At 41.8% G+C, this 27,311-nt stretch overlaps 1 protein-coding gene across 4 annotated transcripts; it reads right to left on the bottom strand.

Annotated features, from left to right (window-relative positions):
- Positions 1–6,937: 6,937 nt before the first annotated feature.
- Positions 6,938–17,746, bottom strand: LOC127033005 (meteorin-like protein). 4 transcript variants are annotated; one of them, XM_050920734.1, is made up of 5 exons: positions 17,652–17,726; positions 15,572–15,699; positions 15,056–15,465; positions 12,981–13,040; positions 6,938–8,644 (listed from the first exon to the last, which is right to left on the bottom strand). In XM_050920734.1, the coding sequence occupies exons 2-5, from the start codon at positions 15,595–15,597 to the stop codon at positions 8,328–8,330; spliced, it is 813 nt and encodes a 270-aa protein (XP_050776691.1). In that variant the 5' UTR covers positions 15,598–15,699; positions 17,652–17,726; the 3' UTR covers positions 6,938–8,327. The 4 variants fall into 4 exon arrangements, with proteins under 4 accessions (XP_050776691.1, XP_050776689.1, XP_050776690.1 ...); XM_050920732.1 differs by lacking the exon at positions 15,572–15,699 and having other exon boundaries at positions 17,652–17,746; XM_050920733.1 differs by lacking the exon at positions 17,652–17,726 and having other exon boundaries at positions 15,572–17,477.
- Between the last annotated feature and the right edge of the window lie 9,565 nt (positions 17,747–27,311).

Below are 27,311 nucleotides of genomic sequence, written 5' to 3'. Positions count from 1 at the left end.
TTTTTTTCGAATTAACTCAGCTCATTCCGAAATAACTGACTAGTGTAGACCAGGCCCGAGTTTGTCTAGTTTAAAAACTATTCCCCTGGGTTTTCCTTTTCGCCAAAAATGAAATCTTTTCTTCTAAAACAGGTTTTATCACTGGAGTAGCCATTGAGAAACTCCTGCTGTGTGTGTGCGGCGGGGAGGGTGTTCTCCCAGGAGGAGAACTGAGTGTGCAGTTTTTGGTTTTTGCCTTAAGGTCTACCCTGTGGGTGTGCTCCCACTCTCAGCTCAAAGAAGGGCGTCTCACACTTGAAGGGGGGAGTTTGTTCCACTTTTCAGTTACATTGTTTGTTTTTAAAAGACAAAGCGTGTAAAAGAAAACAGATTGGTTTACGTGAGAGTAGAGCCTGAGGCACTGTGCTACCTTAAGCAAGACACCTTTCTCTTCTGGCTGCTAGTAAGATGCCTAGATTCTCCTATGTCCAAGTGCACCGCTCTGTCCCCAACCTGCTGGGTCAGCCAAGACATTATTGCCTGGGTATAAGTTTGTAACTTCTGTTTGGGGCGGTATGTTGACTTTATGAAGGTTCCTGGGGGAAAAAGGACTCTAAAATGCTCTTCTCACTGGTGCATGCAGTGCCCATGTGGTTATATGCATGACTAAAAGGCCAGGATTTGGCCAATGCTTCAAAAGGGAAACAAATACATATTTTGAACCTTCCTGAATAAGGTCTGAAACATTAGGCCTATAGGCCATAGAAGAAAGTGAAGAGTATTGTGAAGTGATCATTATCCATGTGCACGTAATTTTGGGGGGTGGGAGGAGACATAGCTAATACTAAATTTTAGGGCCTGATTCAGATCTCACTAATGCTGGTTTCACGCCACTGATTTCAAGAAAGTTATTCCAGATTTATACTGATGCAAATGAGGACAAATCAGATTTCAAACAATAGCCTGTGGAAATGTATATGGGAACACTTATCAAACCATCAGTTTCTGAATGTTTGTTTCCCTCCTCATAAGAAATAATTTTAGCCTTTCTACAATGTGCAGTGTTTACTACTTCCTCTCTCCCCCCCTCCCTTTTTCAATTGAGTGGCTGCACTCCTCAAATAATCAATGTCAGTTAAAAACATGTCCTGGTGTGGCCATTGTACCACTCCTATTCAAAGACCATGTCATTTAGACTTTCATTGGCAGCTATTTTGTCCCATTAAAAAGTTCAAGACAGCAATTTGTGAATCTTGCTCAGCCAAGTAGAAGTGTGAAAAAAGGAGTTATTTTAAAAGTCAATTAATTGTGGTCTATCGGAGCCCTCTTCATTCATGTTTTTTTCAAGCCTTGTCACTGGCTCACATCTGTCAGCCCTGTGTTTCCCAGGCTGCTATCGGCTGCCGTTACATTGTAAATAATGGGTTTATTCAGGCCCTTTATTGGACTTTGTGTGGTAGACACATTTGTATATCATTTTACGGTGTAACAATTCCATTTACATAAAATATAGGCAATTATGGGAGCGAGACCAAAGCATTGGGGGAAGGGAGGCGGAGCCACCATTAAAATAATAAAAGCTAATTGAAAAGAGGCAAATAATTTAGGTGAAAATGCCAGCGTGAGCGATTCCAAGATGATTCAACAGAACTTTAGGGAAGAGACTTGGTTGGTGGTGTGTGTGTACATTAAACACTTAAAATTTTGCCATTAAAAGTTTTTGTATTTTTCAATGAGTTATTGTCACATTTCTTATTTCAAAAATCAAATGGTTTTAATGAAGGTAGACAGAGAGAGAGAGAAATCGATCATCCACAAAGTACAGCCATCTTTCAGCATTTGGATGTAACTAGCTTCGTGGTATTACTTTTCCCAGGCTTAACCCTGCAAACCTGCACTTGTCCTTGTGATTGCAGTGGGACTCCTTGCCTAAAGCCCTGTATGTGGAAGGTAAAAACAGAAAACTTTTGCTGGATTATCTTGACTGCATTGAATAGACTGAAAATGACTAGAAGAGGTTGCAGATTTTTGGGTGGCATGGTACAATTCCTGCAAAATATCCTTCCTCCTTCCTGTAACTTTGTGATGATAATTCACTATCACATGATACTGCTATACAGGCATTTTAGCTGTCCTTAATCTAGAAATTCTAGCTAGATGGAGGGTATGTAAATTCTTGTTCTATAAGAAAGAGGGGTGCCGTACTGAAGTTGCTTGTGAACTATCAAAATATTTTTCCAAGTTTTACTTGCTTTGGTGATAAGGGGAACTACTTGCTGAAGTGTCAGTGGGATTATGTGCTGATAACATAGCATAGGTATCCCTACAGGATACAACTGATTCCATCTTAAAGTCTTGTTCCTACCCTTTGTAGGGTGCATTAATCTGAAGTATGTGGTGGCTTTTTTACTTTTTTTAAACAAAAGCACAGAATTAATAAATCTCTTATCTACTTTGATACAAAGGTCATCACTATAGTATTGTAAGTGCATTTTTCCCTAAAAAGTTTTTGGATGGTCTGATTCAGCTCCCTTGTACTCAGTGGAAATTTTGACATTGACTTCAGTGGAATGAGAACTGGAGTGGGGGGAAGAGGGAGAAATAAAAATACTTATTAAACGGTCATTGTCTTCTGAGTTTGAATGTGCCACGTCTCAGCCCAGAATGAATTTGTATGAGCAGATTTTAAAACCCAGCACCTATGAATTCTGAATGAAAATGCTGAGAGAGTGTTAATGACATTAGAGTAGGAGCATTTTAGCTCTTCTAGACCTCAGTTGGGTGAGATGAAGATCCTGAATTTGCCAAATTCTGCAAGGTTTGTAGCCTTGTCACATTTAGCCCCGTTCAGCTGTAGCACTTGCAAATGCTGCACTGAGGTAGGTAAGATGGGGAAAGTGATGTATGGAGAAGTCAAGGGCCAGATTTTAAAGGGACCTACCTCCCACTGATTAACTTGAGTCACTGGCAGAGCTAAGAATAAAATTCAGGTCTCCGAACTCTTTTCCTTGGGCTCTATCCATTGGACCTGGCGGCATTAAACAGCCAGAAAATGATAGATATCAAATGTACTAAATGGGCATCTCTTGAAATATCCAGGTGTTACAGTTACTGTGCAGATAGTGCTGTGATCCTTTCCCTCTAGTTGAGAGACACACTGACAACCTTGAGCTACGGTCTAAAAAGTACCAGAGCTTATTAAGTGGTTTGATTCTAAAAGAAAAATTTAGAAGTGTAGAAAGTGGGAGTTAGTTAAACCTATGAGGAAGTGAGTAAACCTATATTCATGTAACTGATCACAATCTTCTGGAACTGAAATGTTAAAAATTGACTTTTCTTTTGAAACGGTGCGTGAAAAGGTCCGGCTGGCATTCAAAAAAGAGCCCCTGCTCTCTGAAGGGGCCAAATTTCACCCTGGTGTAAGCAGGCACAAATCCAGTGAGGTCAACAAGCTGATCTTGGCCCTGCAGTCTATTCATAAGCTTATTACTGGATGGTGTTGGTCCAGTCATTCAAAAACTCATTACAGATTCTTAAGGCTGTTTTTCTCTTTAATGAATCGAAGGAAATGTTCTGTCCCTCTTGATTCTGAATCTACAGAGCAGGCTCAGGTCCTGGAAAGAACAAATGTTTAGCTGCAGAAAGAACATTGCTGCTTTATGAAATGTTCCTGATCAGACAGTTTATAGAGCCAGCTTCACTCCTTTCTTGGAACAGTTTAAAAGATTGATTTGCAATTGAGGGGAGGAAAATGCAGAACACGCATTCTGTGAGTAAACAAAATCCACTGGTTGAAATGTAGGAACAGTAAAGAAAAAATCTTGCTTTGTTTTCACTGGCCGTGGTGAGAAGAATGGTTTACAGTTATATTGGATCTGCGCTAGGGCACAAGACCTAAATTTGCTAATGCGACTGATGATTTTGGGTGTTTCCGTTTTTGAGTATCTGACTGTGACTGGAGATGTCTTAAGGCCTCTGAAATCAGGTCCTTAAATGTGTTGGAAGGTAAGTGCACAAAATCATGAATCACTCTTGAAACCATAGGCCCGACTGACTGGTTTACCTCTTCCCCATGTGAACGTTACCCACACAATGGGGTAGCCTGAAATCTGTAAACTGATTTTTTTCTTTCAGTGGAGGAGAATTTGCTGTCTGAAATGGGAGAAGCTGCTCTCCATGGAGGGCTCAGTCACTGAATTTGGGGAAAGCTTTACTTGTAGGCAATGGGTCTAATTCACCTGGATAACGAGGGAGGGTAAAATGCTACCCATATGGAGTCTGTGGTCGGTTACTCGTGCTACACAAGGGGCAATAGGAGATCACACCAGGTTGGGACACCATCTTGAGGGACTGATGGGAAGGAGGCAGCCACTGAGCATTCATGTACCATGATCTTCCTGTCCTGGGGTGGATGAGGAAAAGGGGCACCTCTGCATCCCCATCCAACTATTTGGCATATCACCTATGGCCCGTAGCACTTGCTGCCTTCTGTTTTTTACTGCTACGATTAATTCTAAGGGCCGAGTTCTTCAAGAGGCTGTGTGCATCAGGCACCCATAGAAATTAATGGGGTGCGCATCGCCCCCCAGAATCGGGCCCTGTCCGTGAAAAAACACGAGCCCAGATACTGTAATATTGTTTCAAAGGAGGAGATATAAAGCTACCACTGCCCGATCTTATGTGGGGTCAGATGCTTGGCTGCTTGGGCCTGGGACCTTTATGAACAGTCTAGACTTTTTTGAAATGAACTTGTACATGCTTTGTTTATAGGTTGGGGGTTTGTTTTTTTTTTTGTTTTTTTTTTTTTAAAGCTGCTGCATGTTTTCCTTTATGGAAAAGTCCTAGAGGCTTTTTTTTAAATCATCTTGGAGACTTGCTTGGAGCGTGATGCCCTTTCTATGCCATTCTAGGGCCTGGATCAACACACACAGAAAGGATAGAGGCGGCTTTAGAATAATTTTTGTAAAATCTTATTGCTTATTTCCCTATTAGGACTTTTCAGCAAGGGTTTCAGTATACCTGCTATTTGGGGAATTTACAGAGGAATAGATTTTACATGCACGGCCTTTCCATTGCCAGCTTCTTACAGCTGACCTTGAATCTATGTATTAAGCATAACTTCTGGCCAGCTCTTCACCTATGGTGTTATATAGCTCCCTGGTTCTTGACCTACCTTGATTTCTTTCATTTCTCATTGCTTGTCTGTCAAGTGCATTATGGCTTTGACACACAATTAGTCTCTGCCTTGTCGTTTCCAAATAGAGCAAACACACATTGTGGGTGAACTGGGTTGCATTGAATGACCTACATAATGAAGTTGTGGGCATTACAAACTGCTTGCATAATTTGCTTTGTCTAGGTCTGTACAACCTCTTACTGTCGGGATGACTATAAGGGGCCCATGAATGCGTTTACTGGCTCCTATTATGCATGGGGTAATCCAGCTAAATCCCATTACCTTTTAGTCTAGTATAGCTTCAGAACAGATGTTATGATTCAATATGATCCTTCAGAAACTGGGTGAGGTATGAAGTTAAGGAAAGAAACCGTCTCTGCCACGCTCTGAAATGAATCCGTGCCCAGGAAATCTTGTGGGCTGCCATTCTAGCTTTCCCAGATTGGCTCTTTAGAAACAAGGTTCCAAAATCCAAATGTCCTGACCTGATCACAACCACTTGACTCATTTACTTGAACAATGACTGTCTACCTTGTCGTGCCAATGAAACTGAATGTACGTGGTCTGACTTCTTTATTGTAGTGGGATTTTTTAACTAGCCCTTTTATACAAAGTGAAATATTGGGGATATCACCCATCTGTTACACATGAGGCCTCATCAAAAGCTAATCTTATTGAAATGCTTGGTCCTGGTGTAAGCACATGCAAGTATTGATTTCAAGCTTACTACACCAGGATTATTCCGGGGCTGGCTGAAGCATCACTCGTTACAATGGATACAGGATCACTTAGCAAATGTATGGGCAGTTAACGCTTCTAACTGCGAGGCTCCCTCTTTCCTAAGTTCTTTGCCTTGGAGAATCTTTGGTTTCGCACCTGGATCTAATTGGTACTAGAGCTGGGCCAAACAAGGTGTAACGTTTATTTAAAAAAAAAAATTGAAAATTTCAAAATAACTTGGCATTCTGCATGTTTTGTTTCTAGTGTGAAATTCTTCAGTGTTTGTATCCCCTCCTATTTCTTCCCCCCTTTTGCCACAGAAAAAGAGGATGGGGGAAGGAAAAACCCACCCTCATTTTTAACTTTTTGTGGGGAAGAAGAGGAAGAATTTTTTTTATTTAAAATATTTAACACTTTAAATTTCCCAAAATGACCTTTTTTTTTTTTTCTTCAAATAAATTAATTTGAAAAATGTCAACCAAGTCTACTTGTTCTTTTGATTAGTCTTGACTTGGGAGCTCTCATAATGCAGTGAAATGTGTGTAGAGTGCAGCACGGCTGGAATAGGAACACAGTCACAATGCACGATCTCTTGTGTTTATTCATTATTCTGTCAGCCTGTGGGTGGTTCACATTGCTAAATTCAAGATTGGTGAGGCACTGCACAACACCATTCCTGAGCCAGGATGGGTAAGGAATGGTGTCCCTAGCCTCTGTTTGTCAGAGGGTGGAGATGGATGGCAGGAGAGAGATGACTTGATCATTATCTGTTAGGTTCACTCCTTCTGGCTCACCTTGCATTGACCACTGTTGGTAGACAGGATATTGGGCTGGACGGACCTTTGGTCTGACCCAGTATGGCCATTCTTCTTCTGTTCTTCTTAACTATATATTATATATCTGATATGCATGCATTTATATGTACATAACTTGTACCCAGATTAATTTCATAGTGGATCATTTGTATTTGAAAACATCTAACACTCAGTAAAACATTGTGTAGCTACGACAAGTTCTTCTGAAAGACTAAGTTACTAAAGGAGCGTCGATCTATGATCAAGCTTTATGAAAACAAAATATTTTATTTTCCAGGTAACATTGCTGAGATATAGCTAAGGGCATTTGTACTCATAGGTAAAACAAATACACAATAATGTATACTATCAACATGTACAATTTTGTTCCCAAATATACAAAGCAGTCAAATACAGTACGTAGGTGATCAGCAAAAACAATGTTTGAAAGTGCAAAGTACAGCTGGGAAACATGGACTGCACTTTAAAAAACCAACCAACACTAACCCTTTAGACAAGCCCGCTCCTACAATTGATATTCAGTGAGCATGGACTTTCAGAAGAGCAGAGTGAGTGCTGACTCTGGGATGTACGAACTGTCTCTGAAACTTAAGTTCCTCAAAACTTTCATTTTTGCTGAGCAAAGTTCACAATGCAAACATTAAGTTAACAACATTGTTCATTTACTTAATCACAAAGCAGAAAGATCAGATTCAGGAACAGGACATCCGTTTTACCTCTTTTGATACAGCACAAGCTTCAGTTCTGTCTCAGCTTGATCACTTTCTACACATCGACCACTACTTACAGTGAATTGTGATTCCAATGCATGCAGTTGGGGGCTAACCATGCATGCCTTACCAGTCGACTTGCCTTGAAATAAATGGTTTTTACCTGCCGTATCTTTCTTATAGGGCTTGACTGAACTGGGACAATTCATCATGTTAGTAACTCATGTTAACCAGGATGATGATAATCACAAGAGCTCTTATCTACACTAAGGTCTTTAGCTGCTATAACCTGAGCAGTCATGGGCACTACACAGCTTTAAAACAGCCAAGCTTCTGCCCTAGAGTCTTAGTTAGCATGTGTTCTAATGAATTGTAACTTCCCAAGAGAGAGACCTCAGGAAACTGACAGACCCACTGATAGGCTGTGGGCTTAGTAGTTCAACTCAAACTCTGTGTCATTGAGTCTGCATCCTCCTTACCCTGTACATGCAGGGTGCAGGGAGGGAAGCTAGTGCGTGAAAACTGAAGCACAGAGTGAAAAAAATAAGTGTGGGGAGAAAAATGCTAATGGAAAATACACTACCAATAGGACACCCACTTAGGGCATCCTAGATTTTGTGAGGCATCTCCTACCTCTAACACACAGCACAGGCTACTCTTCAGCTGGGGTGGGGAAAGCAGTCCCATAAAAAATCAGAAGCTCCCAGGAGGGGCACCTGTAATTGAATTACAAGCAAAGCACTTCATGACTTTAAACCATTCCAGTCTCACTATCCTAGTTTGAGAGGTTCACAGAGCCATAAACTCCAAGAGGCTCTCCCAGCCCTAGATCCAATGAAATCTGTCGTCAGCCTTTGCTGAACCTCATGAACAGCATCCAAACATGAGACCGCGATCCTCTTACTCAGCACTCTTGGGACATGCATTTCAGCGAAACTGAAACTCACATGGGTTTGTTCCCCGTTCTCTGGCTGTTTGGTAAATAGAACTGAAGTCTTTAAATCTAGGGGCACAGCCCAGCCAAGCTTCTCCGAAATGTTCATTGCCAGTGAACAGGAAATCTCCAGCACCTTTCTTTACCTTGCACCGCAGCAGGGTTTTTATGGGGCCCTTCCATTCACCAGTTGCTTCATCCTGTCGGAAAATTCTGTTTTTCTGCCTGTAGACTTTCTGGCCGCTGACTTCAACCTGGGACATGTGATTTTCAGGGTCATGGGAAACATTTTGGATTGATCCTCTCACCACTAGATGCGAAGACGACATGAACAGTGAGTTGGTTATGGCACAGATCTTTCTGATAAAGAGTTCAGCTACTATAGTATCTTAAGTGCATTTTTCCCTAGAAGGAATAATGTTCTGATATTACATAGCCCCTTTTATACCAATGGTTCCACATCACTGTACAATTAATTACCTGTTTGAGAACTTGCTGACATGCAGCCACTTCTGGGGTATAACACAGCAACTGTGCACACCAACATACAGCGACAGTCTAGTTCAAGGGTTCCGTAAATGTTTTCAGTCTCTGTTCCCAGCGAGTGACCCTGTCATGGGCCATCACTCCAAGTCCCCACTATTCCTTTTGGACACCAGTTGAAGCACTGTTGGAAGTTGTAGTGTGGCCAAGCCTCAGAACAGGGCTCAGTCTACACTACCATTTCTCATGCTGCTGCCAGTGGTAGAGGTGCATTGATAGGCCCCAGAGCAAATGCAGCTGAAGTGTTTCCCCCTGAGAGCCCCAGAGAAGGGCTTTGCAGATGCTCCATGGATCATAAATTGAGAGCCATTTGTTAGGTTGTTAATTTATTTTTTAGATTTCCAGTACAAATTCTGCAGTTTTGTGATTTTGAGTGCTACAGTGCTGTATTATTTCAGGTTTCTTAAGAAAACACCATGACTAGTAAAGCATTGAATGTCAGAAAAAAATTGGAAACCAAAGCTAGGTATTTCATTCCTACAGTGCAACTATGGACAGATATTATACTTGAATCAAAAATTCACCCAAATCATCATTTGATCAGTAGCCTTGTTTTGACAAAGTTTTGATTTGTCATCATCAGAATCAATCTGCAGCCATGGTCCACCTCCATAAGGACTAAAGGGCATTCGATGTTTTAAAAAATGTATTACTCAGTATGAAATCTTCTTGTATAAAAAAATTAATTAACCTAGTTAACAAGACAGACATTTTAGGGTCAGCTCTTCCAGTGGTATAAAGCAGCACAGCCCCCGTGAAGTAAATGCAGTGATGCCATTTGAGGATCTGGCCTAATGTAAACTAGATCTGGAAGTCAAAATAAAATAGAGGGAACGGTTTGTACACAGTGCTCTAGATGGGTAAGGGTTTGTGTTCTGTTGGCCATTCTTGGTGATTTCCAGGGGGCGCTTCCTGTGGATGCAGGGTCCATGCTAGTATAGGACTGGGAATTTGGGTTTGGTCAACACTAGAAAATTGTACCAGAAAATCTCACTTTTTTTTTCCTCCCTGGCACAGCCTGGTGTGCATACACATCGAATTTTGTCTCCTACTGACAAAACGCTCCATTTCCCCCAGCATACTTATTCAGTCCCTTTTTTCGGAGCAACAGAAACCTTTATGCCTCATTTAAACCCGCCCCACCTGTCAAAACTAGCATAGCTGGTTTGGGAAATAAAAATAGAATAAAGACCTAAATAAGTTTAATCATTTGTGGCTCCAGCACAGAGAGTGTCATCCATTTCACAACTGCAAAACTCATGCCTGTTGTTTGCCGGTGTGAAATCTTCCTCTCCGTCCCACCTCCGGTCCCCAACAATCAATGGAAACTGACTTTTCTTATTACCTTTCTTCAAGAACAAAATTCAATTTGAACCCAAAATACAGGGAACGCTCAAGAGCATCCCTCAACCATTCTGCCAACAACAGGCCCTGAGCAAATGAGAGGTTACACATTGAGCTGGGACTTTGCAAAATATCCATCACTTAGCTCTTTCCTTTGGAGATAATGGTCTCATTAGTGTAAGGGGCACAAAGAGCTTATTTCTGAAAAGTCCAGGACCTTCCCTAGCTAATTTAATTTTCAAGGGCTGCAAGGGCTTAGCACAACAGATGTCTCCGCTCTGCTCTTCATCTCCTTCTTTGTGTGAGCATCTTTAATCAGATGCAGCCAAGTCTATTGACAAGCTATAATGCACTTGTGCCTGTTCCTCAAAGTTAGGCCATGAGCTGTGCAGGAGCAGTCACTGAAGACCTCTGCCTTAAGAATAACCATAAAGCCTCCATTCACTCCCGGTGTCATTTACACTTTCATTAGCAGCTATTTTCTCTAATCAAAAAAGTTGATGATAGCGATTTGTGAGCGTAGGGCAAGGAAGTCAGGTCATAAATAGAGTCCGTTCAAAGGCCTATTTCTTCTGGTCTGTTGGTGCTATAAGTATAAATGCCCCCCATTGTGCACCCTGGGCCTCCACATCTGTCAGTCTCTGGGGCTACGGGCTGCACAGAGGGAGAGCTGTTTGCATGGGAATTGATAACTTCATCAAGTAGAAACAAGGGGGTACATTGCGTCAATTAGTTCAAATGAAGAAGAAAGATGATTGACGCAGGAATAAACCGAAAGGAGCCCAGGTCTTACTATGGAAATTTTGTATTGATATGCCAATATAGTTCTACCAGGACAACCCCTAGAATGGATGTAGTTACACTGGAATAAAGATGTCTGATATCACGATAGCTTATAAGTAGGCTTGAAAGGAGTCGATTTTTATCAGTAAGCATTGGTAAATGTCCATGTCACCACAAACTGACACAATATTTCCATCCATGATCATCAACATTTACAGTTAGGCAAAGTTAAAAAAAAGTGCTGCTTGAGAACTTATCAGAGTTTGATGTAAGGCTGTTTCCTTTGGCTGTTCTAATATAGACAATTTGTGTTTTAATGGCTGACAACCTTTAACTTTTCAATCTCACCATCTACTGTCATTAAATAAATATCATGACATAATTTCCCACACCTGTGAAAGTTTAAATTGATAAAAATAAAGATAATTAAAATCTATAATTTTGCACAACTGAAAATTTAAATTGAAAAAAGCTTAAATTTAAACATTGATGTTATCTCTTGGAATTTGAAAAAATAAAAATTGAACGCTGCCAATCCTAGCTATAAGCATATTTAACTGTGTCCACATTAGGGGAGGTTGTATGGCTTTAACTAGATCAGTATAATTAATATGATACAATTTGTGTGTGTAAAGGAAAAATCAGTGCAATAAAAACAAAAAAAACGTTACAGAGCAGGAGACAATACTGAGAAGTAACAGATCAGTAGAGATTTTGCAAGATGAAATAAAGGAGATAAAGCCTTTGCTACAGCATCATGTTAACGGTTTCCCTACTTTATAGCATATTAATGCATTTGTTTTCTCAAAAGGGATGTGCAATGCTGGGGCTGAAAAACGGTGTCATTAATGAAGGGTAAAGCTTCTCATACAACTAGGTTTAAGTCACAAGCAATGGACTCCATCAGTAACCAAACTGGAACGTACGTGTGCGCGTGTGTCTGTGTGCGTGTACTTGTGCTAAGTATAATAAACCACTGAGAGCACAATATGAAAGAGAGTAGAATGAAAGGGAATGTACAAAGGACAATTATAAATGTATCTGTGACCTTGTCATGTGCAGTCGCTGGCATTATGTAGCAGGAACTATTTCTGATTTGGCTTCAGTTTCAAGGCTGCACCCACTGATTTTATCAAGGATAAAAGATCTCCTTGCGGGATAGCAGAATCAATGGTGTCCAAAAATATATCTTTTTTTTAATTTGGTCAAGGGCAGTGGAAATTGGGGTTTTGCCATTGATGTCCATCGATGCAGGATCAGGTCTATTAACGTTGTTTGCATCTGATGTTCTATAGCATCTGTGTGAGGTTACACCTCTAACCAGACTCACTTTGGGAAAGTTTGATGTGGGGGTATAACGTACAGTCAGTGCTTAAATTCTCCTAGAGTATTTCCTGGAGCTACCAATACGCTATAAAAACTGCAGGGATTTGAAAATATCTACCAGAGCTCTGCTCCGGACAGCTCTGGCTGAATTTAAGCCCTGGGTACAGCCCCACCGTGAAACACATGGCGAGGAACAGTCCCCACAAAGATTGCTCTGCCATCATTACAGCAGTTTTAAGGTGTGATCAGTTTGGAAAAAGCCAACCTGCATAAACAGGGATTTTACAAAATTCTTCATATCTGTGCAATTAGATGGAAGGTAAGTAAAGAATATTTCTGTTGCACGTGTGTGCATGTGCAAAACTATCAGAAAGTGAAAGGCAAGGGAACTGTGACAAAATGATTCCAGCAAAAAGCTTCATGCCAAAGAGGGAGCGTGTATAATGTACGTGGAAAGAAAAAAAAATTGCTAGATTCAGTGTGTTTGATCTACAGATCTGATTTATCCCATCTTTTTCATTCTTTGACACAAGCTAGTGGAGTTTTCAGATTGAAGAGCAAGAAGATCAAAGTATTTAAAGAAGAGGCAAATAAGCCAAAATAATCAATGCATAATGAGAAGCAGAATATTTTCCTGTAAGTCTGCTTACCAAAATCACTACTGCAAATGGCCATCAGAAGCTCCATGTTGTCACAAGGACGGCACATCGCTAAAGAACAAAAGAATCAGTTACTGATCAATAAAATGATTGCTGACAGACTGGTGAAGGGTGTGAGGACAGTAGCCTGATCCATTGATTTCAATGGGCTTTGGACCAAGCCAACAATATTTTTACTGTCCTTTCTTCAATTCAGTAGTTTTTGGAGCTATCATATAGTAGAAAACTTTGGTACTTTACGCATCCATCTACGTTGATCTCTGAAAATATCAAGAATTCTAGGTGGATTTTTTGTTTAATTTCCAAAGTGAATTCCATTGGAAATCTTACAATGCTGGACTGCAGCACCAATGGCTCATTGCAACAATTACAATATTTTGCACTTCTGTAGCCCCTTCCACCCATTGTGTGACACGTTATATTCATTGCTGGGAATTCTGCAGTAGCACTCCGGTAAGAGGCAGTGCTAGAGACCATTGCTCTGAAATACGGGGCTATTTTATAATAAGGATTCAGAGAATTTCCAGACACTGTCTGAAATTAATGACCTAAATCTCACAGGGAGAAGTGACTTGCTCACAGTCACACACTGAGCCAAAAATAGAACACAGAATTCCTTACTCACAGTCCTATGCTTTAAGCACAGCGCAAAAGTCTTCCTCACTGATTTTCTGTTACATTCCTTCCTATCTTAGGCTAGGGCAATTATATCCTGGTAGCCAATATGGCTATTTCCTCACTGTGAAAGACATAAACCTGATGCAAGAATAATCAGAAGACCAGAATCAAGGAGGATGTGTCTAATGAATCTGTGGTCTCCATCCATCAACGTCGAAGAGAGCATTATGGCTGTTTTCCAAATGGCCTTAAGAGAGTTAGTTGCTCAAATCCTATTCAAAGTCAATGGGAATTGAGGGTTTAACTCTGGAAATCCCCATCCATGGCTCAAAGCCTGCTTCCCTTGGGGACATTCCACTTCCTTGCTAATAGCTGGGCATATGCTGGAATATTTGTCATTTTGTAATTTACAGGGCCATGCCTACTTTGTGACAGACAGATGTTCATACCTGCTTAATTCTATGTCATTCTAATTTTGAACATGCCACTGGAAAATCAGTTTGTTTCTGTTCCAAGTAAAGGTTATTTCATTATGTATTTACTTTGATTTATACTAAGTTTATTATACAGAACATCTACGTCAGGCAGTGCTTGAGTGTGCCAATCTCTTTACAATTACACCCTTAGGTAAGCATATTTCCTCAGTTACAGCCAGTACACAAAACGAAGCCTCTCCCCCCAATAGTCTAAGAAAGGGGAGAGGACAGCAGGGAAGTGCTGTGGTTTCTCTTTTTATTCAACTTCCTTTCCCCCTACAGTTGGCCTCAGCTCTGAGCCACTGTGATGTGGGTTGAAGACATTGTCTGAGGGTCTCTCAGGGTACAAAATGGGAACAGAACCAGGGTAAAATCTTCAAAAGCACTATAAGAACTTAGGAGCCTAAATCTCATTTACAAAAGACACTCCGATCCAGATCCTTAAAGGCATTTAGGCTCCTCCAGTGAGACCTGGGCTCTTAAAGTGCCTAAAGTCATTTCTGAAAAGGGAACTCAGGAGCGTAAAGGGAATGCAGGAGCGTAAGACACTTAAATGCTTTTGAAAATGTTCCCCTGTGTTCCAGCGCTGCTTGCTCAGGTGCCCATGATTAAATTAGCTGACAAACGTGGGGACGGGACAGAATTTTCCCTCACAGCACTGGGAGCTTTTCCTGCTTTTGGAGCACGGAAGAGGGATAGCTCGACTCTGTTCTGTAAGCATCGCCCATGATCAATGTGATGTGTTAACAAGGGGAGTAGGGAGAGGGGCAGGTGTTGGGGTTCATAGGTAAGAGATTATCCGTCTCCTGCAATAAGGAACACCACAACCCCATTCATGAAATTGGTTCCCTGTTGATGGAGCCCTGCACCATTGTGGGAACCCTACAGAAGTGGCTGAGGTTCTGCATGGGTTGAGGGTTCTGTCCTGTCCCCATTTGCAGGATCAGGGTCTGTGGGAGATCTCAGCCTTACCTTCTACAAGGGCCATTTTCTGGACATCAGGGCCCGCTGCGCTCTGGTTGCTCAGCAGTTCGTACTGGAAGCTGGCCGTCCTGCGGCTGATATCCCTCTGTGGGCTGGCCTGCAGGAAAAGTGCTACCCGCTGTGGTGTGTGGGCACTGAAGCAGGACACGTGGCGCAGCCGTGCCTCCTCGGCTTCGCTCACCACCAGGTGCAGCTGGCCAGCGCGCTCCACGTAGATACTGGCACCCTGGAAGTCACTTGCTGGCTTGATGCAGACAGTGGTGTGCCTGGTGCTCGACAGGTTGGGCTCCAGGACAACACGCAGGGCTCGTGCTGGGTACAGCCATTCCAGGGAGCCCTCGGTGCAGCGCAGGTGGACCTGCTCCACTGTGCGGGAACGGGGTTCCCAACTTAAACCACTGCCAAGGCAAGGCCAAATATACATCGTTAATAATGAACAAAACCTAGGCAGCACAGGCTAGTGGGAGGCAGCAGAGTGAGGTCACTCCCTAACCTGCCACTAACCTGCTGTGTGATCTGGGGTAACCCATTTTACTGTTCTGTGCCTCTGTTTCCCTTTCCACCCTTTGTCTTGCAGATTAAGATTGCCAGGTCTTCCAGACAGGGACCGTCTCTTTTTATGTGTGCAGTGCCTAGAACAACAAGGCCCCCATCTCAGCTGGGCTTCAGAATACACATAATAAATAACAATCCCCCTTTTTTGTACACGAAACAGGGAAAGAAATGACCCTCGGGAGTCAGAGCCAGCCTGGATGATTTGTAAGTCTTGTCCATCTCCTGGTGCCTGGCCACTGCTGGATTGCTCCCTACACTCTATTTTCTCCCCGTTTTCAAGAGGAGACAGCAAGGTGCTTCAAAAGTCTTGTTGCAGCAACTACTGGATGTAGATTCATGGTCTACATTATTAATGATTGTTACTACTACATTTAATTATTTCTCTAGTGGCAGCTAATAAAGGAGAGCTGCTTCTGTGGCGAGCTGCATGGTAACAGATGTAGGGTAACTTTTTCAAACTTTGCCACTCTCCCAGCCTGGGGTTGACAGAGTGGAGTGGGGGTCCTGCTAGTGCTCTAAAAAATCACTGTGAAGATTGCATTCTGAAGCTGCAGCTTGGGCGCTGAAGCCCACCCCTCGTCCCAGGCTTCAGAGTCCACGCTGCAACTTCAACGCTAAGCCTATGTCCCATTTTAAAAAGTGCTCAGCACTGACCTTTCCAAACCAGGACAAAATTCCCATTGCCTTCAATGGAAGCAGGGTTAGATCAATGCTTAGCTCTTTTTGAAAATCCTACCCCTTGGAGCAAGTCCTAATGCCTTTCCATGAGAATTAGGTGCCCAAATGCCTAAATCACTTTTGAAAATGGGACTTAGAAGCCTAAGCCAGGTGGACTTTGAAAATGTCACTGGTAACTACCACTGAAGAGTCATTTCTAAACAAAGAGCTGGCCCTGGTTCTGATCTTGCTCACGCTAGCTTTACATCAGTGCAATTTCATTAATTTGGAGTTACTTTTGATTATAGTCGTAGCTTAGATCTGAATCAGGCCCAGTATCTTTAATACTACACCTGGTTAAAAAGGATCATAATTTTTGTGAAAAATCTGAACCACGCTTTCCTTCAAAATTATGACAAAAATATTGTTGAAAATTTTCCATCAGTTTTGTATCTTCCTGTTGTTTGACATAGACGATACACTGATTTGTTAAGGGGAAAATCTTTCAACATAGCTTGACACCCCATGTTCGGGTGCAGGTGTTTTCTGCAAAGGGCAAATCCTGCTTTTTTTAAAAAAAGACACTTAAAATCAGACACTGACATTTGGGGATGTTGTAAAATAGTCTGGTGCTATTTCTGCTGTCAGGGTTCAGGCCTTCAGTAGACAAGAGAAACAAAATTCAATATTGTTCTTTCTCTAACATCAAACCTAATGATTGAAGTCATTGCTGTTATATCACTGGATTGCTTTTGTGATGGCTGTAAAAAAAGAGGCTCAGTTTTAAAAGCGGGACTGGGAAGCTGGAGCCCCGGGCTCGTGACTTGCTGGCTGGCTGCAGACAAATCAAGCTGCAGCGCTGTGCCTCAGTTTCCCCCATCTGCAAATACAGAAATAATATGCAATGTGCCAGTCTCAGATGGGGTCGGTTTGTAATGGGCATAAGAAGCTCGGCAGGCACCACGTAGCTATGCAAGAGCTTCACATTGTCTTAGGCGGACGAGACGCGTCTCCCTGATCAGAAGGGCCAAAGCTGCTCTTCCTGGCTGGGTAACACCGAACCCCAAGAGTTCCCCCTTTCAGCTGCCGAGCGGGTGGAAAAATTTCGATCTAACCGGGGTGGGGGCTGACAGACAACCCCCCCCCCGCCTCATGTCCGTTGACATTTTCTGGGGAGTTTTCTAACCTTTCGGGCAGCCCAAAGCGCCCCCCCCGGGGCAGCGGCTCCAAACCCAACTCGTTGTCCCGGAAAACAACTAAATCCATCCCCAGGAGCCAGCAACGCCTGGCCCTGGCCCGGCTCTGGGGTCGGCCCACCGGCTGGGGCCCCAGCCCGGGCTCTGCACGCCCCCACCCCCCGGCCGGCGCCTACCTCCCCTTCCAGCTGCAGCGATCGGCGGCGCATGGCTCCAGCCCGCTCCCCGCCAGCAGCAGCAGCAGCAGCCGCGCCACCCGCCCGAGGGGCATGGGGGAGGGGGGGGCACCGAGCCCGGCCCCCCGGCGGACCAGAGCCCCGCGCGCGCTCGCTGCAGCCCCCGGGACAGAGGACGGGCGCGCGGCGCTGCTGCTTTGCCTGGGGCTGCCGCGTTATAAACCTGGGCAGCACGAGGGGGTGGGGGCTGGAGGGGGCCTTTGCTGGGACAACCCCCCCCCCGCCCCAGCCCTGTCAAATGGCCCTTTGGCGCTGGGATGCCGGCAGCGGGAGGGGGGGGCCTGGATCTTGGCAGCCGAACTAATTGCAATAGCATATGACCCCCCCTTCCCCCTCCCGCGCAGGATGTGGGGGGGTGGGGGAGTCGCAGTCGGGGGGGGGGGGTAGGGCCAGCTGCGGAGGGTGCATGGGGGCTCCGGCAACCTGGTCAGGTTCGCCGCCCCGCCCCCCGCCCTTGCTGTCTCACCCCTGTGGGGGCTGCTGCGAGCTGTTGGGCTAAAGCTGCTGCCACTAGATTCCAACCCAAGCCCCCCCCCGCCCCCCAGCCTCTCTGCATCCCTTCGGGCTCGTGCCGCGCTGCTCCGCATCCCCGAGAGACCTGCAGCCGGGAGCTAACAGGCACAGCCCGCACCCGCTCTCCGGGTAGGTCTCGGCATTGCTCTAGCCTCGTCCATTGGCTCCCCTGCTGCCGCTGCCGCACTTGGGCTTCAAGCTTTGCGCACACCACTAAGGGCTGGCGGGTGTTTTTAGGACCCAAGGGGCAGATCCTCAAGCGGTGTAACGCAGCCTTGCCAATAGAGTCACTCCAGCCCTAAACTGGACTAGCGGGTTTATGCAGGGATTTGTGGGAAATAAAGGTAATTGTGCAATGGGGCCATCTAGCTCTCTTGTCTTAGCCCTTTCTGCCTCTCATTATAGCTAAAGCAGGAGACAAGCCCCCTTAAATTTTTTTTAAAGTGATTACAAACACTTTCTCACTGCAATTTAAGACCAAACAACAAAATCATGTCAACATAAGCAAAGCAAACATTGAATGACTGATGGAAATTCAATAGCGTTAACTTTTGCTTTCACCATTACCTTTCAGGGGTCCATGCACAAGAGAGCATGAGGGCCCTGCGATTATCATGCTAAACGCGGGGCTGTGCCTGCCAATAATTAGATTTCTATATGCATTGCCCTTTCCATATTTGCAATGAGCAACATGGGGAGCTGCTCTTTTGCAGGTTTGAGAGACTGAGGGTCTTTTCTGCAGCTCTTAAGCGTGGAATTGGGATTTTGCACTAGGGTGACGACAATGTGCCTGAACGCTGTTGGGTGGCGCATGCATGGTATTGTTTCCTGCTCTCAATAAGACAAGGCCCATGGTCACCAAGCCTTCTTGGCCATCTGTTACCGTGTCGCTAACAGAGCATTTTCCACAGCTGCATGCAGAGCTTTGGAGCCTTTGCACTTCTGCCACAAGCTTTTCCAGTTACATGGGGAAATGTAATCATTACAAAAAAGGCTTCCAAAAATCAAGGACTTTAGAGCTGCATAGTGTTTAGGTCAAAACTTTTAAAAGTGAGTGTCTAAAGGTAGGTTTCAGAGGAGGAGCTGTGTTAAAGGTAGGCTCTTAAATCCCTCTTTAGGCCCCTCAATAAGAGATTGGATTGTATTGAGCATTTCACTATTTTGATCATTTATTTAGAAGCCTAACTTTGTGCACTCATTTTCTTGAAATCCTTGGGTTTTGCTTTCAGCTTCGCGAGGTTCTGAACTCATAATATCTCCACCTAGATAGAGCTTTCAGCCTAAATGTATGTGACAAGATCCAAAAGATGGTGCAATTCGGTGTTCCTTGCATATTGTAGATCTATAGCTCACTTCAGTACATTATGTGAAAATATTTCTAAAAGCATGAGGCAAAGAAAAATTGGCATCTTAGGATAAGATCTTGTGTGAACAATAGCATCACGCTTCTGTGAAACGATTGTCTCAGGCATCTAAGGAAAGAGTTGCTGAAAATATATATGACCTGACCCCATCCTGAATAAAAAGCAACATGCAAATAGTCTTTAAAAAGGTTTGATTGTAGCACAGTATAGGAGGTAAGATGCTGGAGCTCCCCTCCTTTGTGCTAGTCAGTCAGGGTGGGGATATGGAAAGGAGAGGACTTGGGAGGAAACTGACATGATGATGAAGTGGCCTGGTAGGAGGATTTATTCAGTCACAAAGGCCTCCACACCCAAACCAGCCCATCTGCTGCCATCAGGAGAAAGCATTGAGCCACTTGATCTCTGAACCTCTTCCAGCAGCAGACCCACAGCTTTCCCTTTCCACCAAGAGCTCTCCGCCTATTTTATTGACTTGGCTTTGGGATTTTTTTTCTTTCATCACCTTCATATTAACACAGGTCACAATGAAACATTATCCGAGTCTGGTAGGTGGATTTACAAATCCTTGGCCCTCAGAGACCAGGAATCGTTAGCACTTAAGAGGCTGATCAAAAACAAATCAAGACTTTCCCTCCTGCTAAAGTCATTAGTAAGTGCATACCAGGAAGACATTTTAAGCTGCTGCTCCTTCATTTTCATTTTAAAGAAAATCACTTTTTGTAAAGCAACCCTCATATTTAAAGACTAACATTAACAGAAATCTCTAATTGTGATGTTCACTTTCTCCCATATCTCCTTGAAAACTGACATCCTTTTGCTAGCATCAAATTATATAGCTAGATATTTGAGTGTACTTTCATAGTACTAGGACTGATGGCCCATAAACAGAGCTTAGAATGTTGCCTTCTCTTTAGTTTTGGTCAAAATAGAAATAAATAAAACACACTCAGAAAAGCTCCCTGGAAAAATCAAGGGGCCAGATCCTCCTGTGCAGTTACATTAGCTGAGGAACTTGCCTGAAGTTTCCTGTTTGGAAACCCATCATTACAGGTGGTTAGTTATTGAAGTTATTGTTGCCTCCACTGCAGATGAAATTCAGAATTTTAACCCAGGTAAATAGCAGGTAAGAAATTAAGGATGACCTGGATTTCCAGGTTTTGTATTAATTTTTTTTAAAAAAGAGCATAATTTAGATCTCCTGAAATATTGTGTGAATGTCTTGGGAATCTTAAAACAATTTACCAAAAGAAAAAAAAAAGGCGTGGCAGTTTATCTTTATTACCATTCAAAACCTGGAGTAGGCTCAGTAAAAACACCCATTAAAAGGCCACACAAATCTAGTGTTACCTGTATGTGAAATACCAGAGGCAATGACCCCTTAAAATGTAGTCAAACGTTTAATCCCTTTCGAAAATACTACAAAACCCCCCTCTTTAAAGTGCCAGATCTTCTACCTGTCAGCACTGAAGAAACCACATAAAACTACCATCAGTTCTTCAGAAAATGCAAAGCATTAAACTCTGTGCTTAATTTGTGCCAGGAATTGCCAGAGCTGAAGGCCTGCACCTCTAGGCTTGGCAGTTTGTAGCCCCGGCCCCTTCAATTATGAATGTAAAAAAAAATTGCTTGAGCTCCAGCATCCCTTTCATTACATATTAAGCATTGATTAAACTGTAAGAGATGCCCCTTAAAAACAGAATAGTTTTTTATTTAAAAAAAACCTTGCTAGAACAGGCTCATTCACAACCTTTGCTTGCTGTGGAATTTTAAAAGGAGTTAATCTTCTTAAAAATCAATCAAAACCACCTCAAAAATTACTGAAAGTGGCAGTTTGGGCTAGGGGTTGAAACAAGAATTCCTGGGCCTAGGATCTAGTCTGACTGCCATGGACTCACTATGTGGTTTTGGTCACGTAACTAACCTCATTGTGCCTCAGTTTCCCCATCTGTGAAAACATGGTTTGAGACACTACGGTCTCCCACTTGCTCTCAAGAAGGCAATGGCAAAACTCTCATTCAATGGAAACAGGCTTTTCAGTGGTCCTGCCTTTTCAGGAAAAATTATTGACTTCAACAGTGTTACACCAGACACTGACATGCCCAATATTTATTGGAGTGCTCACAGATCATGTGATGAAAGGTCAAGAGCAAAACATAGTAACAATGATGGGCCAGATTCAGTGCTGTGGCTGAGCTGTACTCTGCAAAGATAAAGGGGATGGGGCAAGTGAAGAGAGAGAGAGGTGCAAAGGCAGCCTTAAGCCCTCCTTGCTCCAACCACACCCCCAGAACAATATATGGAGATATACCTACCTACCTCATAGAACTGGAAGAGACCCTCAAAGGTCAGAGTCCAGCCCCCTGCCTTCACTAGCAGGACCAAGTACTGATTTTGCCCCACATCCCTAAGTGGTCCCCTCAAGGATTGAACTCCGACAAAGTGGGTATTCACCCACGAAAGCTCATGCTCCAATACGTCTGTTAGTCTATAAGGTGCCACAGGACTCTTTGCTCCTTTTACAGATCCAGACTAACACGGCTACCCCTCTGATACTTGAACCCTGGGTTTAGCAGGCCAATGCTATCCCTTCCCATTAATTAAATAAATTTAATCAATTAATTAATTAAAAAGGCAGTATACAGTAGGGTGTAAGGAGCTGGAGCTGTTACAGCAGCTTTATGCCACCTGAGTATTCCCCTAGGCAGAGGGAACTCTTGAGGTTAGAACTGCCAGGTTTATGGCTGCTGTGTAGGTGTTAAATCTTTCAATTAACTAGTAGTGGGGAGGCTGGCTTGGAGTGTCAAGAACAAGCCGGAATTCTTAAGCCTTACAAGATACACAGGTTATGCTTTCTTCACTTCAGAGGAATATGGACACCCATGGGAAAACATGGCGAATGCTTTCATCACAGCAGCTTTCGGAACCATCAGCACAGCTGGCAATTTCACTAAGGAAAATAACCAGCAACATCTTTTAGAATTGTTAATTACGTGAGGAATAAAATAGGGTATTTTAAGGTCTGAACTGTTAAAAATTGGGAGGGGAAGGGTAAATCAAAAGGAAAGTTTTTATTTAAGTACCATCACCTGTTATAACAGATAAATTATGATACCAAGAAGCCTTGAAATCCTTCTATGATCACAGCTCCTTACTGATTGTCTACAGTCTTGTATTTTAAGGGTGACCCATCTTTTCTCTTTTGTGTGTGTGTGCTCTTTAGGTCTGGGACCTCATGTTTCTGTTGTGTAAAAAACAGTGTATACTTAGTGTTCAAATAACATACTTGTCTTTCTTCAGAGTACAAAAAAGTACACACAAAGTTAGGTGTCAAATATTCTCACTAGTTTATTACAGATTTTGAAAGCTGATGTTCAGATTTGTGAATGAACATGAAACAGACAAACAAAATGGATTCAAATGTTTTAATCCACACACATTTTCTTCAGTCTGGTTCATACAGAGAAATACAATACAGATCAACAAGACAACAGAAAGATGCTTCAGGAAATTCAGCAACACAATTAGTGGTATGAAAATAGCTTTTATTTATTTACAAACATCTAAGAGGAATATGAAGCAGACATCCTTTCAAAAGGATTCCTTTCTGCGCATTTTCTCTTCTAAGTCATAAGAACGAGCAGAACACAAAATTAACAGATGTAAATCTGAGTAACTCCACTGAAATCAATGGAGTTCTGCTGATTTCCCTGGGAGTTACTCTGCATTTACAATTGCGTACAAACAGGTCACTCAAATATTTTTTTTTACTTCTCAACAAAATACACAACACCTACAGGCAATGATTAACTAAACTGGTCAGTATACTGTCAAAGCGACCAAACATATACTCCTCAGGCAAGCAAAACTCCCATTCAAGTCAATGGGAGTATTGTCTGCTTAAGGAGAATATGATCAAGCCCAAAGTGTGCATAAACATAAACCAAAAAGTTTGACCACAAAAAGTTTCCAAAGTCACATTACTGCTTGTGTATAGGAAGGTACAGAAGATTGTTTTAAAAGAAAAAAAAATTGTTCCCTACTTTTATGACTAGAGTTTTGTGTAACACTTTCCCCCTACAGCTTATTCATTCTTTTTGAAAGCAGAAAAGCAACTAATTCTACCTGGGGGGTTACAAGGCATCTCTTTGATGCCAAGGAAAATGTAAGTGTATCTACTACTTTTTTAAAAGATACTTTGGAAGTGCAGTATCATGCTAGTTGTAATTCCTTTATAAATAAGACCTCAAGCACTTTGCAACTGTGAATACACAATGTGTCATTTTCTTTTTTGGGGGGAGGGAACATGGGTGGTGGTGGTGGTGGTGGAAAAATGGGCATTTGTTAATTTCTGGGCACTTTAGTGAATGATAGCCACAGCTTAATATGCAACATTAGGCACCAATTTATGTTTCTGAATAAATTGATGGGTTCCCCCATTACTGTTCTGTGGGAAAACCACTAACCAACCACCCATCACTTTTTCTGGATAAAAAGAACACTAAAGGTTACAAATTCAGCATTTTGATCCAGTGCGTGGATCTGTAAAAAGCTCTTTGTTTCTTATTTAGTGCAATTTCAGAATCTGCATATGCACATTGAATACAAACATATTACACTATCAGAATACTTCTATCCTAAAGAATAGGCTTTTGTAAACTTTTGATGTGCTGGTATTTTCTCACAAATATTATTTAAGTGACTATGACTAACTCACAGTTACAGCTCTTGAAATTCACATTTTTACAATATTCAGAATATGGTTTTTGAATTATTTCTATTATACATATTGAAGGCATAGGCTACAAAAATAAAAAAAAATCATTCGGTTTTACTATAAAAAATCTATAAAGATTAGATGGCTAGAGTTCTAAGAGCTACATGAATTAGTAGTGGACATATGGCTAATGAGGGATGTCAACTTTGAAGATACAGACTGAAATCCTTACAACAACAGTTTCCATTTCCTCTTTAAAGAGAAGTCAATACAATAATCGGTATTATGTTTGATGGATGCAAACACTTTAAATTAACAACTCTGAACTTGGAAGTGGAAAGATCATTGCAGATAATGTGGGCACAGAAGACAGGGAAATGTTAAAGAGAAACAAAAGATAGTTTAAAACTATGAAGGTAATTCAGACTTCCAAAACATGACAGCTGGTGAAAGTCAGCTTAGCACCGCTTGGTTCAATGGAGCAATGCTGATTTGCTCCAGCTGAAGATCTATCCCAACGGACCCCAATCCTGGGATCAGTGAATATTCAGCACTCAGTGAAGCAAACAGGAATTTTGAGTGGGCAGAGCTTGCAGGAATGGGCCTTAAACATATGGAATGTGTAAATAATGTTCACACGAAACAAGTGATGTTCTGTTACCCTACACTGTGCTCTATAAGCAGCTACAGTTCCTCAGAACAGGGTCAGAGCATATTTTTAAAAAGTGGATAGTTCACATTCAGTAGGATCAACCAGGCTACTAAAATGTTGCAGTCATCTCTTTTTAAATCTAAAAATATTCTAGATTATTTCTAGCTGACAGTTTAAAAAAAGAAGAATCTGCAGTCACACTATGTAATGAAATAGGAAACAAAGAGCATACATACAAGGAATTTCAAAAATGTGTTACTCTTACATCAGAACTAAGTAACAGTGGTATGTGTTCAACATTCGAGTGTTCTTTAAGAAGTCACCATGTATTGCATTAACATTTTTAATGCTATTGAAAGCTATGGCACAATAGTTAGACAATATTTTTTCCAGCTAAAGCCCGTAACTTGCACTTTTTAAGGAGGTTATTTTGGATCTCAACTAAGCCCGCTTATCCCAGTGAAGAACACTGCAAGCACATTGCTGAGTGTAATTGCTAGACTGAAAAATATCAAGGTCCTGATCCTATAAAGACATACATGCTAGAAATTAATCAAGTTCATAAGTCTTTGTAGGTTTCGGCGCAAAGACCATAAATAATCAGCATTGTCTCCTCAGTGAATACTGTCTTCTAGAAAAAAAGTGCATTGGACTGCTAGGGAGGACCTAAATTTTACACCTATTAAAACATACCATGAATAACAACATTATATATATATATATATACACACACTAAAATATAGTAGCACAGGATACAAGTCTACATACTGACTGAAATGCAATCTAAATATAAGCACAGAGCTGTGCACTGACCTCAGAATGGCTCCAACTTACAAGGATCACAAAAACAAGTCAATTACAAAAAGTGAATTAGAAGGAAGTTTCTAGTATTACAACTGCCTGAGTGCCCCCGTCAATTTTAGTAGTTTCAAGCACGTTTTACAATTACAAATATTCCTCTTTCCCTTGTTGCTAGTTAGTTAACATAATACCGACGATCATGACTGTGTGGTTAGTGGAGACCAGACAAATCTTATTCATCATCATCATGTCAACTAACTGGGATTAGATTTTGCTTGGATCAGGAGTTAATCTTGGTCTGTTAACATGGTGCTGAATAAGATTTGCCCTATGACTGCTAAATCATGTTTTTTTTCATCCTGTTATCAAAATCAGGTTCTCTCGATTGTTTATATGGTAGAATTCTAGAATGTAAATAGGCCCAAACAAAGAAAAATTTAGTAGGGGCCTGGTTTTCACTCCAGCTGAAGTGAATGCATTCCAGAACAATCAGCAGATTACAAAAATGTTCCAAACACACATGAGATTTAAAGTTAGGTGTGTCCATTTAAAACGAGAGCCTCATCAGTGCATTGGAAAGGAGAATTTGGACTATTTACCCATTGGGATAGTTTTTGGTGCTATGCTGGGGTATGCTGTAAATACTGTAGTATGCTGTAAACACATGACCGCCAGTACACATCAGGTTATAAATATATCATAGTCAAGTAGCAGCACAATTTCTTATAAAAAAGATAAACATGAATGGCAACTACTGTCAGACCTCAACTATTTTATTTCAAGGGGAAAACCAGAAAGAGTGTAGGGACCACCTTATGGATTGTGAACATTCCTTTTAAAAAAACAAACAAGTTGCAGAAGACCCAAGAATACAGACGTGTGTCCAAAAAAAATCGATAAACTTTTACTCTGACCTGTGAACTACTCTAAGGAAAAGATAAATATATATATTTTATACAAATTGTGAAAGTTTATAAGTAAGGTGGTTGTGAGGGGAGAAAAAAAGTTCACTCCATATCTAGGTTTTGTGTGCAAGTTTAAGCCCACCAAAAAATTTTTAACCTGTAGGTTATAAACCCAGGAAAAGGATTTATAACAGAAGCACTGACCGATCTTTAGGTACACTAGCATATGCTGCAATACAATCTCAATATAGCCTAGAATTATAGCTTTGTGAATGAATAGTTTGAATGCTTGCTAAATTAATATCCCAATATTTCTACAGCTGTATATTTTATTCAAATTAATATGCTTATAATAAGCCTCTGAGAAATTAAATGTATTCATAATTTATGTCATCCTTAAATGCAGTGTGGCTTTTCTTAGAGCAGAGCATGAATTTCAATAGCAGAGCACCCTCTTCTGAGTAACTAATATATTGCAATATTTTTATGTTTCCAATTGTCAAACTCTATTTTTAATTTAAAAAAATAGGATAATCAATAGACAAAACTGTATCATGTGCTTAATGTTTTCTAACATCTATTTTTTTTAACTGTGAATTTCATCAGATTCACAGCCATGATAAATATACAATAGCACACGAGCAACTATCA

Source organism: Gopherus flavomarginatus, chromosome 12 (genome assembly GCF_025201925.1).
Source record: "Gopherus flavomarginatus isolate rGopFla2 chromosome 12, rGopFla2.mat.asm, whole genome shotgun sequence".
Lineage (NCBI taxonomy): Eukaryota > Metazoa > Chordata > Testudines > Testudinidae > Gopherus > Gopherus flavomarginatus.
The sequence above is the reverse complement of the archived record's forward strand: the minus strand, read 5'-3'. Positions and strand labels throughout refer to the sequence as shown.